Here is a 22,631-nt window from a genome sequence, read left to right as displayed (position 1 = left end):
ACCGAGCAACGGGAGCTCACCCTGTCACAGGTATTCGAACCGCTGACCTTCTGATCAGCAAGCCCTAGGCTCAGTGGTTTAACCCACAGCGCCACCCGCATACACCTTGTTTAATCCCCACGACAGCCCTGTGAGGTAGGTTAGGCTGAAAGACAGTGGCTGGCCCCCAAGGCCCGCCCAGTGACTGAGTGGGGATGTGAACCCTGGTTTCTCCCAGGTCCTAGGTCAACACTAACCACTGCACAACACTGCCTCTGGCTCCAGTGGAGTCAATTGACCAAAAAAACACTTTCTGATGGTGTTAGGGCAAAATTCTGGGTGCGAGAATGCTCAGCCACCCAGCTCATCAGGCAAGGGCCTGTGGTCGTTGTGGAGTATAAAAGGAAGGAGTCCAGCCACGATCCGGAGCAAACAGCAAGGTTTATTACTGCGCAGCAGGTTCAATGCCAGACTGAACACCGTGAACAGGGCTGCAAGAACTTTTAAAACTTCCCACCACCATCCCATAATGCACATCGAAAGCATCATACATACATCACTTGTGACAGGGTAAAACGTCAGAAAAGGGGAAGGTGCAAGGGGCATTAGCATACAGGTAAACAGGAGGTAAGCAGGATTAGCATAAGGTAACAATGCACGTCCCAGGACATTGTTAAGCAAGTACCAGTAAGTATCTGGGAGGGGATCCTTGAGTACCTGGTGGGGAAAAACAATGGGTCCAGGTTGTGAGTATTGCCTCTGGCTTCGGAGAGTTGGGAATGGCAGGAGATGGTACCTGAATGGATTATGGATATGCAGAGGAGCACCACCCTGGCTACCTGACCTCTCGCTTAAGGGATTATGGCTGTTCCCTGCATCCCCGAGAGCCCTTGGCCAGAGTAGAAAAAGGGGGTTTCATTTAGAAATAAAGATACACTGTATTCATTCATAAAGAAATATGGTTACATAGAGTCTCAGGCAACAGAGAAAGGGTAGGAAAGGGAGCCTTTATTACTCAGGGCTTGATCTTGAGGGGGTTCGTGTTGGTGCGATACTAGAGTGGTGTTGTAGGATCAAATGGGGTCCCCTTGAGGGCATTAGTGCCAATCTTGATTCCCAAATGAAGCCTCGTTTGGGTGCCCCCCCCATAAAATTCCCTAACAGATGGTGAGAGCGTTTGGCAGTGAAATGGACTCCCTTGGAAAGTGTTGGCCTTGCTTTCCTTGGACGATTTTAAGCTCAGGTGGGACGACCATCCGTCAGGGTTCCCTTACCTGCAATTTCTGCATTTCAGCAGCCCTATCTCGACGGCATTAGGCATCGGCCGGCCCTCGGGGTTTTCTTCCAGCAAGAGACCCATCTCGGGTGGCAACAGGGGAGGAGAAACACCAACCCTGCGGGGCGGGTGGTGAACCCTTGTGCCCTTGGCAGCACGCTCATGCCGCAGAATGGGCAATAAAACGGAGCATTGTGCTGAAGTCAGCTGAGGAGGAGGAGGAAAACAGAGATCAATGTAGACGATGTGGCTGATAAGAGGCTGTTGTTTTCAGGCAGTTCTTCACCTGTCTCTCGCTCTGTTGCTACGCAGGAAGCAGGATCCCGAGCCAAGGCAGAGAACATAACAATTTAGAGAAACAAAAGAGGCTTCATGGTCCACGGCCCAAAGAAAGGGCTGGATCTGTCTTGTTCCGGAGGTTTCAGAATACCAGTTCCTAGAAGCTGCAGGAGAGGAGAGCGTTGCTCTTGTGGATTTCCCTTGGGGGCACCTGGTTGGCCACTGTAGGAACAGGAGGCTGGACTAGGTGGACCACAGACCTGATCCATCTAGGTTCTTTTTAAGGAGGTCCATTGTGATAGCAGAACCTCCGTGTCCAGTGGCAGTCTACCTCTGAATACAATTTACTGTAATAACATCTTGGAGGTCCCTGGCCTCAAGGAAATTAGGCTGGCCTCGACCAGGGTCAAGGCCTTTTCGGCTGTGGCCCCGGCCTGGTGGAATGCTCTGTCACAAGACACCAGGGCCCTGCGGGATTTGACATCTTTCTGCAGGGCCTGCAAGACGGAGCTGTTCTGCCAGGCCTTTGGCCGGGGTCCAGCCTGACTCCCCCCCTCTCCTTATAAGAACTTGCATGAAAGTGCCCCCCCCCCCGCCTTTCTCACAGGCACATATAAGATCAGTATAAATAGTTAGGCCTGGTGAGCATTTAAGGTCCTCATTCCTGCTTAGCTGGTTGCCATCTGATTGGATCTCACTTTGATTCTGACTTGATTTTAAGATGTATTTTAATCGATTGCTTGATTTTATGGTATTTTGACATATATTTTCATTTTATTGTATTTTTAACTAGTTGTTTTATATTTGGTGTTAGCAGCTCTGAGCACGGCCTTGGCTGGGGACAGTGGGGTATAAATTATTATTATTATTATTATTATTATTATTATTATTATTATTATTATTATTAGGAACAACAATTGGAGCATACTGCTTGTGGGCTTCCCTTGGGGCACCTGGCTGGCCACTGTGAGAACAAGAGGCTGGACTAGATGGGCCCTCTTTGGCCTGATCTAGCAGGCTCTTATTACATTCTGATGGAACCTCCAGGTCCAGAGATAGTCTATCTGGATTATTTGGAGGTATTATGGCCACTGTGAGAACAGAATGCTGGATTAGATGGGCCCACTGCCCTGACCATGAGGTTCTTAGAGATGAGAGTGAAATAAGCAAAAATCTGCCCTTATGGGGTTCTCCATCGGTCGGAGAATATAACAGAGGCCAACCAGAGAATTTTGAGAAGCAAAGCCTCTTATTTTTGCTGTTGCAACAGGGTCCTTCCCCTCACGCAGGAGAACGAGGAAGGAACCCAGAACAAAAGAGAACCTCCACTTTTATCAGTTTTCCCACCACCAAGAAACACCCCCCAAATACATCATTCCTACATCACAGCTACGTAATCAATACCTCACAAAAAGGGAGGGTTCAAGGTAGAAATCTGAGCACCTTTGACACCTCTCCTGGTCCTCCTCTTACCCCTCCCAGGTGTGAATTCCTAAACACAAAGAGAAATTAACAGTTTCCTAAAAGTTGATCACTATTGTCACAGTGGCCTGAGCGGGCTACTTCAGAGTAACGACTCTACACAGCTCTGCATTTTATTCTTTTATTGGTGCTGCGTATTTACAGTGCTGAAGTCATTGCTATATACACGGAGCTAGGTGTTCAGTCGGGTTCAGAACCTCCGAATGGCTTTTGGCGCGTCTTTCTCCAACACAAAAGCCTGGGTAGACCCATCCTCTTTTCCCTCCGCTTTCTGCGCAATTCCGGAGTTGGGGGGATGGGTCTCCCCCCCTTGCTTGCCCCTTCCTGTCCCACCTGGGACCCTGGCTCCGCTACCTTGCCTGAGCCTCGGACACGACTTCCTGCTTCCCCACTGGAATCGGAACTCTCTCTGCTTTCCCCTGTGCTCGGGGATGGGCTTGAACTCAGGAGGGGAGGGACTTCGCGATATCCCCTGTCCCTCACATCCATCTTTTGTTCGGAGGAGTCTTCCATTCTGAATGAGGTGGCTAGTAGTCTGGCACCATTTTTGGGGAAATGTCCAGTTGGCAGAGGGACCCAGGTGGCACTGTGGTTAAACCACTGAGCCTAGGGCTTGCTGATCAGAAGGTCGGCGGTTCGAATCCCTGTGACGGGGTGAGCTCCCGCTGCTTGGTCCCAGCTCCTGCCAACCTAGCAGTTCGAAAGCACGTCAAAATGCAAGTAGATAAATAGGAACCGCTACAGCGGGAAGGTAAACGGTGTTTCCATGTGCTGCTCTGGTTTGCCCGAAGCGGCTTTGTCATGCTGGCCACATGACCTGGAAGCTGTACGCCGGCTCCCTCGGCCAATAATGCGAGATGAGCGCGCAACCCCAGAGTCGGTCACGACTGGACCTAATGGTCAGGGGTCCCTTTACCTTAACCTTTACCAGTTGGCAGAGCCTCCTGCTGACAGGATTATGGCTCCCAAATTGATAAGTCATGTGGAAATGTGTGTGTGATTCTGGTCAGAGAGAGTCAGAATGGTGTCAGTCAGGCCTGTCTTCCTGTGCTGTTTCAGACACGTGCCTGTACATTCATGTACATGTTTATGAACAATTATTGTTATATATATAACCTTAACATTTACAACAAGAGGCCCATCCATCGTTCCTCCTCAAAAAACCAGAACACGACCTGCAACAACAGGCAAGCAGCCTTGCCCCCCTTTCCTCTCTCCCAGGGGTGGTGAATCTCAGCCACATGTGGGTAGCTGGCCATTGGGGCTCACCCTAAGCCACCCCCCTTGCAAATAGGAACATCAAAAGAACCAAGGAATCGTAGTTGGAAGAGACCCCAATCTTCTTTCCAAGCCCCACGCTCTCCTTGAGTGCTCGCCCTGCTTGGGATGGTGAATTCTTGAACTTCTGTAATAGCAACTTGGGTGGAGAAACAGAGGGATGGGTTGGGTGTATAGAGACCTGGGACTTTTGCGCTGCTCAAATGAGGGCGAGGGAATGGAGGAACGAGTCATTGCTTTACCGGTGCTTGTCTGCAGCCCTACCCACTCCTGGCACACACACACACACACACACACACACACACACACACACACACACGGAAAGGAAGGAAAGTGGTCTTTGAGGCAAGAGTTTTCTTGCTGGGGCTCTGCATTGTTGACACAATCTCCAGCTAAAAAGCTTAAAAACAAATAATGCCGTGAAGTCTTTTGGGAGGGAAGGGGGTGGAATCGGAGGCACAGCTGAAAACAGAGACAGCTGGCAACTTCCTTCTCTCCCCCCCCCTTCAAGCATAGCATAACATTCTCAGGAAACCCACACCCTCTCATTTGCCAATCAGGGGAATAATCACTCTACCTCGCAGGGTTGTGGTGAATGTGGAGCCCAAGAAAGAAAGAAGGAAAGAAGGAAAGAAGGAAAGAAGGAAGGAAAGAAAGAAAGAAAGAAAGAAAGAAAGAAAACAAACCTTCCTCTTTAACCCCCACCTCCAATTTCTGGGCCATTTCAGGGACTCCCCAGTTATTTATTTTAACCAAAGCAGTTAGGTGCAGCAAGATCACCACCTGCAGGCCAAATTGGGCATACATATCAGGGCATATGTATGACCCAGGTGGCGCTGTGGGCTAAACCACTGAGCCTAGGGCTTGCTGATCAGAAGGTCGGCGGTTCGAATCCCTGTGACGGGGTGAGCTCCTGTTGCTTGGTCTCAGCTCCTGCCAACCTAGCAGTTCGAAAGCACCTCAAAATGCAAGTAGATAAATAGGAACCGCTACAGCGGGAAGGTAAACGGTGTTTCCATGTGCTGCTCTGGTTTGCCAGAAGCGGCTTTGTCATGCTGGCCACATGACCTGGAAGCTATACGCCGGCTCCCTCGGCCAATAATGCGAGATGAGCGCGCAACCCCAGAGTCGGTCACGACTGGACCTAATGGTCAGGGGTCCCTTTACCTTTTATCAGGGCATATAGCCAATAAGCCCAACTCCAGTTCAAAAGCACGTCAAAGTGCAAGTAGATAAATAGGTACCACTCTGGCAGGAAGGTAAATGGGGGTTTCCATGTGCTGCTCTGGTTTGCCAGAAGCGGCTTTGTCATGCTGGCCACATGACCTGGAAGCTGTATGCCGGCTCCCTCGGCCAATAATGCGAGATGAGCGCCGCAACCCCAGAGTCGTCTGCGACTGGACCTAATGGTCAGGGGTCCCTTTACCTTTACACATTTCAGCACTTGTATGCAACTCCTCCCACAAGAATCCTGGGAACTCCCCCCCCAAAGGTACTGGGAATGGTAGCTCTGTGAGAGGTAAACTATAGTTCCCAGGTTCCTTTGGGGGAAGTCTTAAATAGAGTGTGCATTGGTCACACCCAGGGAGAGCTTCGCAGCTGAGTGGGGATTCGAACCCAGGTCTCCCAGGCCCTGCCTAGGCCAACACTCTAACCACCATGCCATTCTGGCTCTGCAAAGTGTCTTGCTTTGCAAATTCGCCTGCTCCTTCTGCCCTTCCAGACACTGACCCCTTTGCAAAACTCCCTTCCCCTCCCCACTTTTTGGGGTAATTTTTATTATTATTTCATTTTATAATGTATATAAAACAGAGAGAACAGTTATGTCAACAGGTGGAAAGTAAAGGATGAAAAACAAAACTATAAAACAGGCACATAGAATGAGCACAGTTGCATGTGGGTGAAAATAACAAAGTCCAAGGAAAGAATATCGGTGTTATCTGATTATCAAGTCAAGTTCCAGATTTGCCAGGCTTGTGCCAACAGTTATCTTGAAAAAGATGGTCCCATTGTGCATGTCACAAAGAAATGTCCTCTCTGAAATTGCAATCTTTGCGTGATCTTCTCCATTATAGCTCTGTAATGACCAGATCCAGGTGCTGTTGGGGGAAATTGATATTCTAGATCGATTGCAATTGGGGGTCTCAGCCTGGCGTTGGCATAGAAACTGCCCGGGTTGCCTTATATAATGACCTCTGTCGGGACAATCTTTGGCTAAAGGGTGGTATATAAATCAGATAAATAATAATAAATAGAACCATAGAATTATAGCGGTGGAAATAAGAATAACAATATTCCCATTTGAGTGCTACCAAATGGTCAGTGTAATATTTTGGGCTGTTTTCCATTGAGTTGCGATGACTATTTGTGCTGCCAAGATAATATATAAGACCAATTCTTTTGACCGGTGCTTTTTTCTGGGGGGACGCAGGGGGACGCATACCCCTAAACATTTTGTGAATCCAAGTTTGGCCTCATTGAGGGCCAGTATTTCAATATGAGTAGGAAAACGAGAGTGCCACTAAACATTTTTTTAAGGAAAAAAAAAGCACTGCTTTTGACAATGTGCCCCCCCCCCAAATATCCAATAACATTAATTTTGGACCTTCGTTCCTTTGGTAAGGATTTCTGTCAAGATTAAATTCTGAGGATCTTGCAGCAGTTTATCACCCCACCCCAATAGATGACATGCACAGCACTGGGTTTATTGCAATATTGGGTTTATTGGAGCAATGGATTCAAACTACAAGAAAGAAGATTCCACCTAAACTTTAGGAAGAACTTCCTGACAGTAAGAGCTGTTCAACAGTGGAATTTGCTGCCAAGGAGTGTGGTGGAGTCTCCTCCTTTGGAGGTCTTTAAGCAGAGGCTTGACAGCCATATGTCAAGAATGCTTTGGTGGTGTTTCCTGCTTGGCAGGGGGTTGGACTGATGGCCCTTGTGGTCTCTTCCAACTCTAGGATTCTATGATTCTATGATTCCCTCTAGCGATGAGCTCCTGCCAAATGGCCCTTCTCATTTCTCCTGCCTCTCCCTTGCAGGAAGCGCAATGCGGCTACACCATCATCCTGATGGCGCTCTTCTGGTGCACAGAGGCTCTGCCGTTGGCCGTCACGGCTCTGCTGCCCGTCCTCCTCTTCCCGCTGATGGGCATTATGGATTCCACCACGGTAAGGAGACGGCCGGACCAAAGAGGCCCTCAGTTTTGCAGCTGGCCAGCCACGCAGGGCTGCCACGACCTGGCGCCAGTCCCAGCCAGGGGAGAACAAAGCATGGCCCTCAATAACCCCTCCAGGGCTGCAGCTTAGCGGGAGAGCATCTGCTTGGCATGCAGAGGGCCCCGGGTTCAATCCCTAATGGTGTCCCCAGCTGCCAGTCAGTGGACACAAAACTGAGCCCAGATGAACCAATGTTCTGGCTCAGTATAAGGCAGCTTCTAAGTGTTTCTGAAATATACTCAGAGTCCTGGAGAGCCCTAAACGGCCTCGGTCCTGTATACCTGAAGGAGCGTATCCACCCCCACCATTCAGCCCGGACACTGAGATCCAGCACTGAGGGCCTTCCGGCGGTTCCCTCATTGCGAAAAGTGAGGTTACAGGGAACCAGACAAAGGGCCTTCTCGGTAGTGGCACCCGCCCTGTGGAACGCCCTCCCAGCAGATGTCAAGGCAAGAAGCAACTATTTTACTTTTGAAAGACAACTGAAGGCGGCCCTGTTTAGGGAAGTTTTTTATGTTTGATGCTGTATTGTTTTTAATATTCGGTTGGAAGCCGCCCAGAGTGGCTGGGGAAACCCAGCCAGATGGGTGGGGTATAAATAATAAATGATGATGATGATGATGATGATGATGATGATGAATAAAATGCCCCCCAAACCTCAGGCTTTTATATACATTACTAGTGTAATTCAGCCCGTTAAGTAAACGGCTGCTAGAACATCCCGGGGTTCGGAGAAGCGCTTGCTTCCCCCCCCCACCGGGAGCGGCGGTTGGCGGCCGCAGGGAAATGGTAGGTAGAGGGGTGGGAGTGGGGGGAGCGCGCGAGAGAGAGTGCGTTCCAAGTCTCTGCGTCCAATCCCTGTGTCCGTGGGGCACATGTGCAGTAGCGCAAGGGACACAGGGAATACTGGACACAGAGACACTTGCACTTTATTATATAGGATTTACCCAATGAGTCTCGTCTGATTGGCTGATTCTGCTTCCCTCCTGGAGCTTGATTGGTCTTTTCCTGCAAGGCAATCAGTTGTTGAATTCTAGGATCTTACTTGCCTATTATTCTACGATCCAAGCTTAGTACATAACAGTTTCTATTTTAATTAGGCCTTCAGGAGGACTAGAATCTTACTTCGTTTTCAAAATAGCTGTAGCTCTGTGGCAGGACAACTGCTTTGCATGCATAATGCACAATCCCTAGCGTCTCCGGAGGGGCTGGGAAGATCTCTTCTTAGCAGCCCTGGAGAGCTGCTGCCAGTCAGAGTGGACAATACTGAGCTAGATGGACCACTGCAGTGATTAAGTGTAAAGGCAGCTTCCTCTGTTCCTCTTTAAATCAGACCTTCAATTCAGGTATTTAGAAAGCTGGTGTGAGTTTTAATCTGTTTTTAGTTTGCTGTTCTTTAACTTTTTGAAAGTCTTAAATTATTGTTGTTACTTCTTCTTATGGGTAATATTATTGTCTTATTGTTTGTTGGAAACCATTTTGAGATTTGTTTGGTTTTCTTCATTATCAAGCGGCATATAAATTTCAGTATTTTTATTAATCAAAAAGTGGCCTAGAAACTCTGGCTCAGTGCTAAGAGGGCAAGAGAGAGGCTTATAGCCTCTCCTGGCTGACAATGCCCCCTGCTGCAAATTGAATCCCTGATCTGGACCTCGCGTGGAGTAGAAATGAGTGCTCTCTGCCACAAGACAAAGTTCCAAAAGGTTTTACTGCAAAACAGTCTTAAACTAGTTACAAAACAGAAAGTTGCAAAACGCAAAGTAACACATCGCTCTAAACAAACTCACAATGGGGTCAGTCTTCTTTAAGTCCTCAATTCAGTCCAGGATCTATCCTCTCTCTGGTCTCAGAAAGAGCTCCTGAACAACTTCCTTGTTCAACACTGCGCCTGCTGGTGGTGGTTCCATCTCTTGCTGTGACCGCACCACTACACAGCGTAGTCACCAAGCCTCTCCTTGCCGCATTTACCTAGAGTTTAACCTCCTGCCTGATGCAAAGCTCTCTGCAGAGCATGTTAAATGCAATGCATTCAAACATAGGCTTTATTAAACTTATATCCTTAACACCCCCCCTCCTTCCTCACAGGTGTGCATGGAGTACCTGAAGGACACCAACATGCTCTTCATCGGGGGGCTGCTGGTGGCCATCGCAGTGGAACACTGGGACCTGCACAAGCGCATTGCCCTCCGCGTCCTGCTGCTCATCGGGGTCCGGCCAGGCCTGTGAGTTGTGCCGCCTGGAAATAGGGAATGAGGAAGAGGGGGAGGCTCTGGAGGCGGCCCAGATTCAGGGCACCCCACCTGCTTTGCATGGTTCAGTCCCTAGTGGCGTCACCATCTCGGGCTGGGAGAAATCCCCCTGCCTCTAAGTCCCTGAAGAGCTGCTGCCAGTTAGTGCAAGCAGCACCATGCCTGACTCAGCATAAGGCAGTTTCGTCCCTATTTAAATCAACCCCGAGTTCAGATCCACGAGGAATGGAATTTTTCCTTTCTTGTATGAGAAGAGCTGTGGCTCAGCAAGAGAGCACCTGCTTTGAACGCAGAAGGCTCCAGGTTCAATCCCTAGTAGCATCTCTGGTCTCCCAGTCCGAAACCCTGGAGAGCTGCTGCCAGTCAGTGCAGGAAATCCCAAGCTAATTGGGCTGAATCGGCACAAGCCAGCTCCCTCCGCTCCATAGCTCAGTGGCAGAGCAGCTGCTTTGCGTGCAGAAGGTCCAGGGTCAACCCCCGCCCTCCCCGGGTAGGAAAGCCCCCTGGAGTGTTTGCTGCCAGCCAGTGCAGACAACACTGAGCTGGCTGGGCCAATGATATAAGTTCCCAAGTTCTCTTTAAACTGGCTCCTAATTCAGAGCCAGGAGGACCGGTGCGTTGTTTTATTCTTAATGTCCGAGACCAGACTGAGGATTACAGCTCTGATGAGGAAGAGTGGGAACCTCGCCCTCGTCTTGCTCTTGACCAGAATCCTGAACAGTGGAGCAGTATATAGATTTAGAGAATTGGTTTGCAGAGGGACATAGTTCAGAAAACAACAGCTGGGCAGAGCCGAGTGGGGAACAGCTAGGAGAAGCAGAACAGAGAGAGGGAGAGAGAGAGGGAGAGAGGGAGAGAGGGAAAGGGAGGGAGAGAGAGGGAGGGAGGGAGGGAGGGAGGGAGAGGGAGGGAGGGAGGGAGGGAGGGAGGGAGGGAGGGAGGGAGAGAGAGAGAGAGAGAGAGAGAGAGAGAGAGAGAGAGAGAGAGAGAGAGAGAGAGAGAGCTGACTCCCCTTGGCAAGATAGTGTACAGCCTTTATCTCCAAGGGCAAGGAGAGCGGATAAGGTTGCTACGCAGAAGGTTCAGTGGTTAGATCAGGTTGCAAGAATGGGAAGTGCCGGGCACTGGCGGAGGAACAGGGGTGGGGGGGAGGCGTACTACCCCCCGCGGCACGATCCCGCTGGGGTGCCATCGCGACTGCCCCCCCCCGCGCTGGGTGCCACGACCCCGCAGGCAGCGCACCACGCCCCTGGGACTCATGCCACGCCCCTGCGGGCAGCGTGCCTTGCCCCCGGGATGCATGCCATCCACGCCCCCCGCCTGCTCTCTGCCCCCCCCCCCGCTGGAGCTTGAAGCTCCACCACTGGTGCCAGGAAGGACTCCAGGCGGGGGGGGGGGGTAGGAGGAAAACTTAACTGGGAGCACCTTCACTCTGAGAATGATTGCGTTGTTCTTTTGCTGTGATCCTTAAACACTCTTAAACTGGTAAGAGACTCTCATTGCTTTGTTCTGCTGCTCCATGGCTAAAGCGGGGCAGGGAGCTGTTTCTCCAAAGTCTGACACTTAAGGGCCATGGCAGGTGGCCCCTTGGTTGGCCTCCACCCTCCAGCACCTCCAAGGAGGGCTGAGCCGCCCTGCTCTTGTGGCGAGAGGAGCCGAGGGCCAGCCAAACTCAGGTGCGCTCTCCATCCCTGGCAGGCTCCTGATGGGCTTCATGGCCGTCACGGCCTTCCTCTCCATGTGGATCAGCAACACGGCCACCACGGCCATGATGGTGCCCATTGCCCAGGCCGTCCTGGAGCAGCTGCACAGATCCGAGGTGGAGCGGCTGCAGGCCAAGGAGGCCGTGGCCAAGAAGGGGACCGTCAACGGAGGCTTTGAGCTGCAGGAGACCGCCCACCAGCAAGGTAGGACCCCCGCTTAGCCCTCCTTCCTCTGAAGCCACCAGCGGAAGGACGTCAGAAGAGCCCTGGAGAAGGATCAGGCCAAAGGGGCCTGCATCTAGGCCGGCATCCCGCTCTCTCCAGTTGTCGCTCCCCATTGTCTGGTATTCAGAGGTAGACTCTCCCTGGGCATGGAGGCTCTGCTATTGCAATGGAGCTCCATAAGAAGAGCTGGATTGGGCCATAGAGGGCCTGTCCAGACCAGCCTCCTCTTCTCACAGGGACCAACCAAAAGAGATGTCCCCAAGCAGGATCTGAGCCCAAGAGCCCCCTTGCTGCCTCCGACTGTAGAGGCAGAGTAGAGCCACCACAGCTGGTAAATGGTGATGGTCTTCTCCCTCCATGAGTCTTTGTTGAATCTCATTTCCCCCACCCATTTTATTGCATTTCTTTCCCACCTTCTTCTCCATGGAGCTCAAAGTGGAAAAACCAACCCTGTGAGGTAGGCTAGGCTGAGAGGCAGTGACTGACCCTCAAGGGCACCCAGGTCCTAGTCCACCCTGACTGGGGAATTGATCCCTGGTCTCTATTATTATTATTATTATTATTATTATTATTATTATTATTATTATTATTCATTAATACCCTGCCCATCTGGCTGGGTTGCCCCAGCCACTCTGGGCAGCTTCCAACACTAATAATAATAATAATAATAATAATAATAATAATAATAATAAAAAATCAAACTTTAAGGGTAACAATCAGATCCTATATATAAAGTCACAATAACTTTAAAATAAACAACTTCTACCAAATAAAGCAATATGCAATAATGCATTCGAATCCAATAGTAAACACTAAAATTAAACACCAAGTAATAATTAAACTGTTCACACTTATCAATTACAATAAAGAATTACTCCTCTAGAATCGATAAAAAAAATAGCAGCAAATCACAATACAGAAAATACCACAAATCATACAATACGATGTAAAAGGATTAAATTAAGAAACAAGGTCCTAGCCCAATGCTCTAACCCAGGGGTCAGCAAACTTTTTCAGCAGGGGGTCTATTGTCCCTTTGTGGGGGGCTGGACTATATTTTTTTAAAAAAATATGAACGAATTCCTATGCCCCACAAATAACCCAGAGATGCATTTTAAATAAAAGGACACATTCTACTCATGTAAAAACATGCTGATTCCCGGACCGTCCGCGGGCCGGATTGAGAAGGCGATTGAGCCGCATCCGGCCCCTGGGCATTAGTTCTGCTCTAACCACTAGGCTAGCGCTGCCTCTCTCCCAACCTTGCTTGGGCCAGCCTCTCTCCCTTACTGCCCCTCTCTCCCCCTCGCCAACCCCACTCCTGCCTCCCGCAGTCAACGGACACGTAGTGACGGTGGAGAAGGAGAAAGTGTCCTGCGAGCAGGAGCAGCTGGAGAAGAAGCACCTGACCTTCTGCAAGGGAATGAGCCTCTCGGTGTGTTACGCGGCCAGCATTGGGGGAATCGCCACCCTGACGGGGACCACGCCCAACCTGGTGATGAAGGGGCAGATGGACGAGTGAGTACCGAGTCAGGCCCCATCCCAGAGACCCCCAAAGAGTGCAGCTCGCCTCCCCCCCACCCCCTTCCCCCCACCCCCTTCCATGGCAAGCAGGGGGTGGCAGGGGAAGGAAATGGTGGGTTCTGCATTGTTTAGTCGTTTAGTCGTGTCCGACTCTTCGTGACCCCATGGACGCCAGGCACTCCTGTCTTGCACTGCCTCCCGTAGTTTGGTCAGACTCATGTTCGTAGCTTCAAGAACACTGTCCAACCATCTCGTCCTCTGTCGTCCCCTTCTCCTAGTGCCCTCAATCTTTCCCAACATCAGGGTCTTTTCCAGGGAGTCTTCTCTTCTCATGAGGTGGCCAAAGTATTGGAGCCTCAGCTTCAGGATCCGTTCTTCCAGTGAGCACTCAGGGCTGATTTCCTTCAGAATGGATAGGTTTGATCTTCTTGCAGTCCATGGGACTCTCAAGAGTCTCCTCCAGCACCATAATTCAAAAGCATCAATTCTTCGGCGATCAGCCTTCTTTATGGTCCAGCTCTCACTTCCATACATCACTACTGGGAAAACCATAGCTTTAACTATACGAACCTTTGTCGGCAAGGTGATGTCTCTGCTTTTTAAGATGCTGTCTAGGTTTGTCATTGCTTTTCTCCCAAGAAGCAGGCGTCTTTTAACTTCGTGACTGCTGTCACCATCTGCAGTGATCAAGGAGCCCAAGGGTTCTGCATTAGCCTTAGAATTAGAGAGGGAGGAAGACATTTGTAGTCACAGCCTGCACTTCTATACTGATTCTGTGAACCAAAACCCAGTCAAAATGCTATTCTAGGCTGCGTCCACATGCCCAGATCTAGGGAGGTCGTGGCCTTGCTCTCTTCTGCCTTGGCCAGGACAGCCCTGGAAGACTGTGTCCAGTTCTGGGTGCCGCAATTTAGGAAGGATGTTGGCAAGCTGGAAGGTGGGCAGAGGAGGGCGACCGAGATGGAACACTTCCTGGGCAGATTTTAAGCAAACTCTCCCCTGCTCACGATGCTTTAGCTGTGATTCCTGCATTACAGGTGGGGACGGGGTGGGGACTAGGTGACTCTTTTTTGGGGGGGTTCCTTCCGGTTCTATGACCCCCATTTGTTCTCTGCTTGAGCTACCACTGTATTCTGCTCTGGTCAGACCTCACCTGGAGTACTGTGTCCAGTTCTGGGCACCACAGTTCAAGAAGGATACTGACAAGCTGGAACGTGTCCAGAAGAGGGCAACCAAAATGGTCAAAGGCCTGGAAACGATGCCTTATGAGGAACGGCTTAGGGAGCTGGGTATGTTTAGCTTGGAGAAGAGAAGGTTAAGGGGTGATATGATAGCCATGTTCAAATATATAAAAAGGATGTCATATGGAGGAGGGAGAAAGATTGTTTTCTGCTGCTCCAGAGAAGCGGACACGGAGCAATGGATTCAAACTTCAAGAAAGAAGATTCCACCTCAACATGAGGAAGAACTTCCTGACAGTAAGAGCTGTTCGGCAGTGGAATTTGCTACCAAGGAGTGTGGTGGAGTCTCCTTCTTTGGAGGTCTTTAAGCAGAGGCTTGACAGGCATATGTCAAGAATGCTTTGATGGTGTTTCCTGCTTGGCAGGGGGTTGGACTGGATGGCCCTTGTGGTCTCTTCCAACTCTATGATTCTATGATTCTACACTCAGAAGGAGAAGGATGAGACCCTGACTCAGAACCAGGGATGGATGAGACCCTGTCCATTTCAGCTTCTCGTTGTATTATTGGTTTGGTTAAAGAGAGCTGCCTGTCGGGGAATGTTTAGCTGCGATTTTTTTCATGTATAGAAGTGTTTTCTACACGTCCCACAAGTATTTCTCTACTGCCCCATCATGAAGTATCACAGCAGTGTGCAATATTAGTAACTGTGGTTCCTGCATGGCAGGGATTGGACAAGCTCACCCGTGCGATCCCTTCTAAACCAACACTATTCCGTTTTTCCTCCATATTTTGCAATGCGATTCTGCAAATGAACAAAACGCATGCACTGTGGGGAGGGGGAAAGTGTGCAATAATTAAACCGCACGGGGTTGGGGACACGCAGACCCACCTCCCCACCCCCAAGCCAACGCCGCTCGCGTTTCACGGCTCCCCGTTCTCCTCGCCAGCCTCTTCCCCAACAACGACAACGTGGTCAACTTTGCCTCGTGGTTCAGCTTCGCCTTCCCCACCATGGTGCTCCTGCTGTTCCTCTCCTGGGTCTGGCTGCTGCTGATGTTCCTGGGCGTGGAGTAAGTCAAGACCCAAGGGGGATATTGGGGGTGGGGGGTGTAGGAGAGACCCACCTGGAAGAGGGTCACTCCCGTTTCTCCACCCAAGACTGGCATGCAAGGCAGGAGTTCCGTCCCCCTAAAAAAGAGAGGCAAAATTCTAGTCCTTATGCCTTATGCAGAGTCAGACCATGAGCCCATCGACCTCAGGGCTGCCTGCACTGACTGGCAGCTGTGGCTTGCCAGGCAGGGAGTCTCTCCCATCCCAGCCCTGGGACTGAGCCGTCTGCATGCAATACAGGGGCTCTGTCCCTCAGCTACGGACTTTTCAGTGTAGCTGATGTATGGCAATTTCCTGTAATCCAAAATCGGGTTGGGGTAGGGGGTGAGTCTGAGGCCCCCAGGGAGCTGCTGCCAGCCAGAGCAGACAATGCAAGGCTAAGTGAGCAAAGGGTGAGCGGGTCTAAGGTAGCTGCTGAGGTTCATATGTTTGGCCCAGTGACACCCACTCTGCCCAGCTGGCTAGGTCTTCTTTTAAAGACTGGTCACAAGGCATTCTGCGATACCCAATGTTGGAGAAACATTAGGCTCTGCCAGCCACACACCAGCTCACGGCTATCTTTCTATCTATCAGTCTATCAGTGCTCTCATAAAATTCATACTGTACTCTGCTTGATTGTAAAAGAAAACCTCAAGATTAACCTTAAACTGTCAATAAGTGAAAGTAACAATAGACTAAAAGCAGATTAAAACTTGCATCGGACTTCTAAGCATCTGGACAGGCTTGTCTAAATGAAATTGTCTTGAGCAGGCGCCGAAAAAAGGTACAGTGAAGACGCCTGCTGGATATCAATAGGCAAGGAGTTCCAAAGTGCAGCCACACTAAAAGGGCCATTTATTTCTGTTATAAGAATTTTGAGGTCATATATATATATATAATAATTGTTCATAAAACATGTACATGAATGTACAGAAACATGTCTGAAGCAGCACAGGAAGACAGGCCTTTCTGACACCATTTTGACTCTCTCTCTGACTAGGTGTTCCTCTGCAAGGAAGAAGGGGGGGGGGAACCTTCTCATTGTCTCAGGAATTAAAGTGATAATCCCTGGCATCCTGATACCTGACTGCCAGACAAAAGGGTGTGATTAACTTGGCTGGGAAACAGGGAAATGTAAATATCTCTCAATTTTGTTGATTAGGTTTTGGGGGCAGGGGGCAGGGTCCAGACTGCTCAGATTACTGCCACCAGACCTCCCCGTTCATGATGTACCTATGATGAATCTAGGGAGGGGGGTCTTGGGCTACACCCCTTCTGTGACACATGGATGATGCTTCTGGGGGGTGGGCTGAAACCAATTTCAAATTTCTTTTTAAGGGCAAGACATCTTTGTTTGGGGTTCCTTCCTTGTTCTCCTGTGTGAGAGGAAGGACCCTGTTGCAACAGCGAAAATAAAGGCTTTGCTTCTCAAACTTCTCTGGTTGGCCTCTGTTATATTCTCCAACCGATGGAGAACCCAATAAGGGAATAAAGGCAGATTTTTGCCTATATCAATTTCAAATACGGAACAGGGGTCTATGTGGCCCGAATCACAACGCAGATCAAAGCGGCCAAATGGGTGTACATGGGGTCAGGTGAACTTACAGGTCAGCTTGCCCCAAGTTGTGAAAAGGGTTTGCACCCAAAGAGTAACACCTTGAACTTGGTCCATGATGAGCAGCCTGTGCAAATCTCAAATCTCACGGCCATCAGCAATTATGCTGCAGCATCCCACACTAAATGCAATTTCCGGATCGAGCTCGAGGGGAGTCCTACATGGAGCGCATTGCAGCAATCCAATCTCAAAGGAACCAGGGCACAAATGACTGCGGCAATTTTTTTTGCCGCCAGAGCTGTGCTTGGTCAAAGGCACTTCTGGCCGCGGAGGCTACCCGAGTCTCTAGGGACGGAGCTGGACCCAGAAGCAGGGAACGGCCCCTCTTAAATGGGTTTTGTCTCCCAGGGGAACCACACCCACACACCCACCCCATCTTATTTCTCTCTGCCTTTCCAGCTTCCGGAAGAACTTTGGGTGCGGCACCAACGATTCGGAGAAGGCAGGCTCTCAGATGGCCTACCGCATCATCAAGAACCAGCACCAGGCGCTGGGGCCCATGAAGTTCTCCGAAATCACCGTCCTGGTCCTCTTCGTCATCCTGGTGCTGCTCTGGTTCACCCGGGAGCCGGGCTTCATGCCGGGATGGGCGAGTGCCGCCTTCACCAAGGACGGGAAGAGGTGAGAGAGGGGCGCCCCTTCCCTGCTCCTTCCTGCCCTGGCCTAGAAATGCCCTGCCTGCTTGTGGGTTTCCCTCGGGGGCATCTGGTTGGCCACAGGAAAGAGAGTAGGAAACTGGGCTAGAGGGGGCCCTTTTGCAGCTAGGCTCTTTTTGTAGAACCTCCATCTCCAGAGGCAGTCTATCTGGACCTCCAGGTTCTATGGGGCATTTGACCGCTGTGAGACTAGAAGGCTGGGCTAGAGTGGCTCCCTCAGCCAGACTCGTCTTGTGACCCTCGCCTGCGGTGTCCATCCTTTCCCCGCAGCTACGTCACTGATGCCACGGTGGTCATCTTCATTTCGATGCTGCTGTTCCTCATCCCCTCGGAGGTGCCCAGATGTGGCTTCCGGAGCAGCACCCCACCAGGAGGTGAGCAATGATGCCCGCAGGCTGCGCCCGCCTGACCTGCAAGTGGTTCGCAGAATTGCAGAGGTGGGAGGGACCCCCAAAGGCCATCTAGTCCAGCCCCAGGGACTCACAGACCCTTTGCATTGCAGGGCAGATCCGGGTGACCCCGCCCCTCCTGGACTGGCCAACCGTCAATCAGAAGATGCCCTGGAACATCGTCATCCTCTTGGGAGGAGGCTTTGCCTTGGCCAAAGGCAGTGAGGTGATCCCCATTGGGCTGCTATTATTATTATTATTATTATTATTATTATTATTATTATTATTATTATTATTACTTTTATTATTGGTGCTTTTTTCTGGGGAGATGCAGGGGTACGCATACCCCTAAACATTTTGTGAACCTTTGTACTTTTGTCCATTTACTGTACAGTGGTACCTTAGTTTACAACCATAATCCGTTCCAGAGGTCCAGTTGTAAACCAAAACAGGTTATAACCCAAGGCACACTTTCACCAATGGGGCCTCCCAAAAAAAATGAGTTGTAATCTTAAAAAAGGGCTCCAGGTGGCGCTGTGGGTTAAACCACAGAGTCTAGGGCTTGCTGATGAGAAGGTCGGCGGTTCGAATCCCTGCAACAGGGTGAGCTCCCGTTGCTCGGTCCCAGCTCCTGCCAACCTAGCAGTTCGAAAGCACATCAAAGTGCAAGTAGATAAATAGGGACCGCTCCGGCGGGAAGGTAAACGGCGTTTCCGTGCGCTGCTCTGGTTCGCCAGAAGCAGCTTTGTCATGCTGGCCACATGACCCAGAAGCTGTCTGCAGACAAACGCCGGCTCCCTCAGCCTATAGAGCGAGATGAGCGCCGCAACCCCAGAGTCGGACACGACTGGACCTGATGGTCAGGGGCCCCTTTACCTTTACCTAATCTTAAAAACGGCCCACATGCTTCATGGTTTGACGTGGTTGTAATCCAAAACGGTTGCAAACCAAGGTACCATTGTATCCCCCCCCCCAATTTGAACTATAAAATGGTGATTTTCTAGAGTCAAAATGAGAGTACCCCTAAACATTTTTTTAGGAAAAAAAAGCACTGATAATGATGTGGTTCTCCTCCCCCCCCCCGCATTTAATCTCTAAATTAGGCTGAGCGGGAGAGGGCCTGGCCCATGGTCACACTCAGTGAGCTTTATAGCCAAGTGAGGGATTTGAACCCTGGTCTCTCCCAGGTGCCTAGTCTGATGCTCTAACCACTGTCTCTCACTGTCCCACGAGGTCCCACCGAGATGGGTCAGTGACTTGACTCAGATGAACATCGGCAATGACTCATGCAAAGCACTAGGGGGCGCCCAAGCAGCTCTGAACTGGCACGAGCTGCCATTCAAGGGATTATTGACGTGGCTGCTCTATTATCCCCCTGGGAAGCTCAGCTGCAGCAATATTATTTTAGGAGCCCACCCTATACTTGGGGCTGTAGGTTGCTGTTATGTCTCTTTATTGCTGCGGTGTTTTTTTAATTACTGCAAGACACCGCAGGACCTTATCGTGTTGGGTGGTTAAGAAATAAAAATCATAGAATGGGAGAGTTGGAAGGGACCTCCAGGGTCTAGTCCTGCCATACAGGAATCTCAGCCGAAGCAGAGTAGGGGAGCCACGTTTGGGTGAGAAGCCACGGTCTGCGGTCCTCTGTCTGGTCCACCATCAATGACACCCCCCCACACACACACATACACACCTGTCCTTTTTCCTTCCAGGCGTCTGGCCTGTCCAAATGGCTGGGTAGCAAGCTGACCCCCCTAGAGACCATCCCTCACCCAGCCATCGCCTTTGTGCTCTGCCTGCTGGTTGCCGTCTTCACCGAGTGCACCAGCAATGTGGCCACCACCACCCTCTTCCTGCCCATCCTGGCTTCCATGGTAAGCGCGGCCAAAAGGAAGGACTCGTTCGCGCAGCAAAAAGGGTTAACCTGCGGAACTCCCTCCCCCAGGAGGCGGCTATGTTCCACCGGCTTGGAGGGATCCCAAAGAGGGTTGGAGACCTTCGCAGAGGAGGAGGAGGAGGAGAGGACTCTGGGTGGCCAAGAGGGGCTGCGCTCTGCCTCCATAGTTGGAGGCCACGATGCTTCTGAATGCCAGAGACCACAGGAAGGAAGAGGTGCTCGCATGCTCGGATCCTGCTTGCGGGTTTCCCATTGGGGCATCTGCAAGGACGGGAGGCTGGACTAGACAGTGATCCAGCTCTTCTTACGGAGGTTTCTTGTGATAGCAGAACCTCCATGCCCAGGGACAGTCTACCTCTGAATCTCAGACAATGGGGAAGGACAACTGGAGAGTTCCTGCTGCTTGTGGGCTTCTTGGGGCCCCCTTTGGCCTAATCCAGCCAGACACACACACCCCAATCTCCTCCTGTCTTTTGTTGCCCCCCCACCCCCACCCCCAGGCTCAGGCCATCTGCCTCAACCCCCTCTACGTGATGTTGCCTTGCACCCTGTCCGCCTCTCTGGCCTTCATGCTCCCGGTGGCCACCCCTCCCAACGCCATCGTCTTCTCCTACGGGCAGCTGCGCGTCATAGACATGGTGAGTGAGTGTCACGCCGTTGTAGGGTTGGAAGGGGCCCTCTGGGGTCATCTAGTCCAGCCCCCGCAAAGCTTGTGTCATCACTTCGGACTCTGCCCTTCCAGGTGCTTCCCAGGGCGGGGGGGGGGGCGGGGGGCGCAGAGAGAGATGGGTGGTTGTCGAGTGCAGCGCCCTCTAGTGGCCCCGCCTGCAGTGGCGTCCGGTTGCCTATTCAGACTGGTGAGGAGGCAGCGGCCAACAGTGGGCAGAGCCAAGGCCAACGAGAGGCGGAGCCAACTCATTCCAGCTTTGCCCCCCATCCTCCTGCCAAGAGGAAGGTGGAAGGAAGCACAGTCATATATCAAGGCACATCTAGGATGGCTGCTCTTTCTTGGGGCAAGGGCTGTAGCTCCGTGGGTAGAGCCCCTGCTTGGCATGCAGAAGGTCCCAGGTCTAGTTCCGCACAGCATCTCCAGGGAGAGTTGGGAAAGACTCCCTGCCGGTAATCTTCTGCCTGACGGTGTAGACAATTCTGTTTCGGGCAGCTTCCTAGGTCCTTGTTTAAATCAGCCTTTAATTGACAACCATGAGGACTAGGGTCTTAACTTTGTTTTAGGAGGGAAGTGCCGTAGGCTCCATGGGATAGAGCCCCTGCTTGGCATGCAGGAGGTCCATGCTTCAATCCCCAGTATCTATGGAGCAGGTTCAGAAGGCCCCTTTCCTGAAACTCTGAAGAGCTGCTGCCAGTCAGCGTAGGCAGAACTGAGCTAGGATCTGTCTGACTCACTCTGCGGCCTCTTCTGGCATCCTGATCTCCTCTCCTTGTGTCCCCAGGTCAAAGCTGGCTGCATGCTGAACTTACTGGGGGTCTTGACCATCACCCTGGCCATCAACACCTGGGGCTTCCCCCTCTTTGACCTCCACAATTTCCCAAACTGGGCAAACGGCACCGCAGGTCAATGCTGAGCCCGGGGAAGAGACTCTCTCTCAAATGCGCTTCGGATCCTCGAATGGGAACTGCTACGCTCCGCTGAGGGACCGGCTCGCTTGGGGGGCCATGGAGGTGCAAACTCAGCCTTCCCAGGCCGGCAGCAGCAGCTGTGGACGGGGCTCCCCTTCCTCCCTCACTGGGATTTCTTCAGCTCCCTCGAGGCATCCGTGTGGGGCTTAGCAGTGGGGCAGCTCACCTCACAGACGCAACATTGTGGGGCAGAAAAGAAATGGCCCCCAGCTCTCCACCCAGCACCATCTTCCCTGGGCAACACACCACAGAATCATAAAGTTGGGAGGGACACCCAGGGGCCATCCAGTCCAGCCCCCTGCAATCCAGGAATTACTTCTCAAGAATCCCTGGCAGGCGCCTGTCCAACGTCTGTTTAAAAGCCTCCAGAGAAGGGGAGCCCGCCCCCTCCTGGGGTCATGGAATTGTGGATTAGGGAGGGACCCCCCAAGGGTCATTTAGTTCAACCCCTGCAACGCAGGACAATTTCATCAGGCGCAGAGTGCCAGCGTGTCTGGGTGTGCCTTTGTGCCGCTGTTGCTGCGGAGTAGTTCTGTGTGAGCCACAACAGTGGACAGGCAGAGCCAAGACCCCCCCCCAACCTCCTTGTGACCCCACCAGTCGCTGGGCACCCTGGTCATCGTGCCTATTGGTGCCTGCCAGCTTCCAAGGAGGTCGGGCTTCCAGGCCCCTGGGAAAAACACAACAGCTCTTTTGTGCAATAAAAGTGTGGGCCAAAACTGTATTGTGATTGTTCTGCTGAGTTTAAGGGGGTCCGTGGATCACACACAGTCACACACATACACAGAGTCTACTTAAAGCACTTTTATCTCACTTCAGCCAAATAATAATAATCCATAGTACCTCACAAATATCAGTGATAACAGCCTCTGAGCTCAAGTTTTACAGACACGACACAGAAGGAAAGAGTGTCCGGAGGGAAGAAGAAAAAAGCAAGCTCTGGCACTAGTTC

General features: G+C 51.3%; 1 protein-coding gene across 1 annotated transcript in view; it reads left to right on the top strand.

Annotated features, from left to right (window-relative positions):
• Positions 1 to 22,398, top strand: part of SLC13A2 (solute carrier family 13 member 2) — a 29,852-nt gene extending 7,454 nt beyond the window's left edge. The window contains exons 2-12 of the mRNA XM_060268618.2: positions 7,336 to 7,464; positions 9,598 to 9,734; positions 11,460 to 11,668; positions 13,024 to 13,207; positions 15,343 to 15,465; positions 17,499 to 17,720; positions 18,026 to 18,129; positions 18,258 to 18,370; positions 19,857 to 20,018; positions 20,542 to 20,679; positions 21,493 to 22,398. Of these exons, the coding sequence (XP_060124601.2) occupies positions 7,336 to 7,464; positions 9,598 to 9,734; positions 11,460 to 11,668; positions 13,024 to 13,207; positions 15,343 to 15,465; positions 17,499 to 17,720; positions 18,026 to 18,129; positions 18,258 to 18,370; positions 19,857 to 20,018; positions 20,542 to 20,679; positions 21,493 to 21,624 (1,653 nt within the window). The 3' untranslated portion in view covers positions 21,625 to 22,398. The remainder of the gene's footprint in view (positions 1 to 7,335; positions 7,465 to 9,597; positions 9,735 to 11,459; positions 11,669 to 13,023; positions 13,208 to 15,342; positions 15,466 to 17,498; positions 17,721 to 18,025; positions 18,130 to 18,257; positions 18,371 to 19,856; positions 20,019 to 20,541; positions 20,680 to 21,492) is intronic.
• Positions 22,399 to 22,631: the final 233 nt, after the last annotated feature.

Source organism: Zootoca vivipara, chromosome 14 (assembly GCF_965207765.1).
Source record: "Zootoca vivipara chromosome 14, rZooViv2.hap1.1, whole genome shotgun sequence".
In the NCBI taxonomy this organism is placed as follows: domain Eukaryota; kingdom Metazoa; phylum Chordata; class Lepidosauria; order Squamata; family Lacertidae; genus Zootoca; species Zootoca vivipara.
Note: the sequence above shows the minus strand (reverse complement) of the source record. Positions and strands in the feature narration are given on the sequence as shown.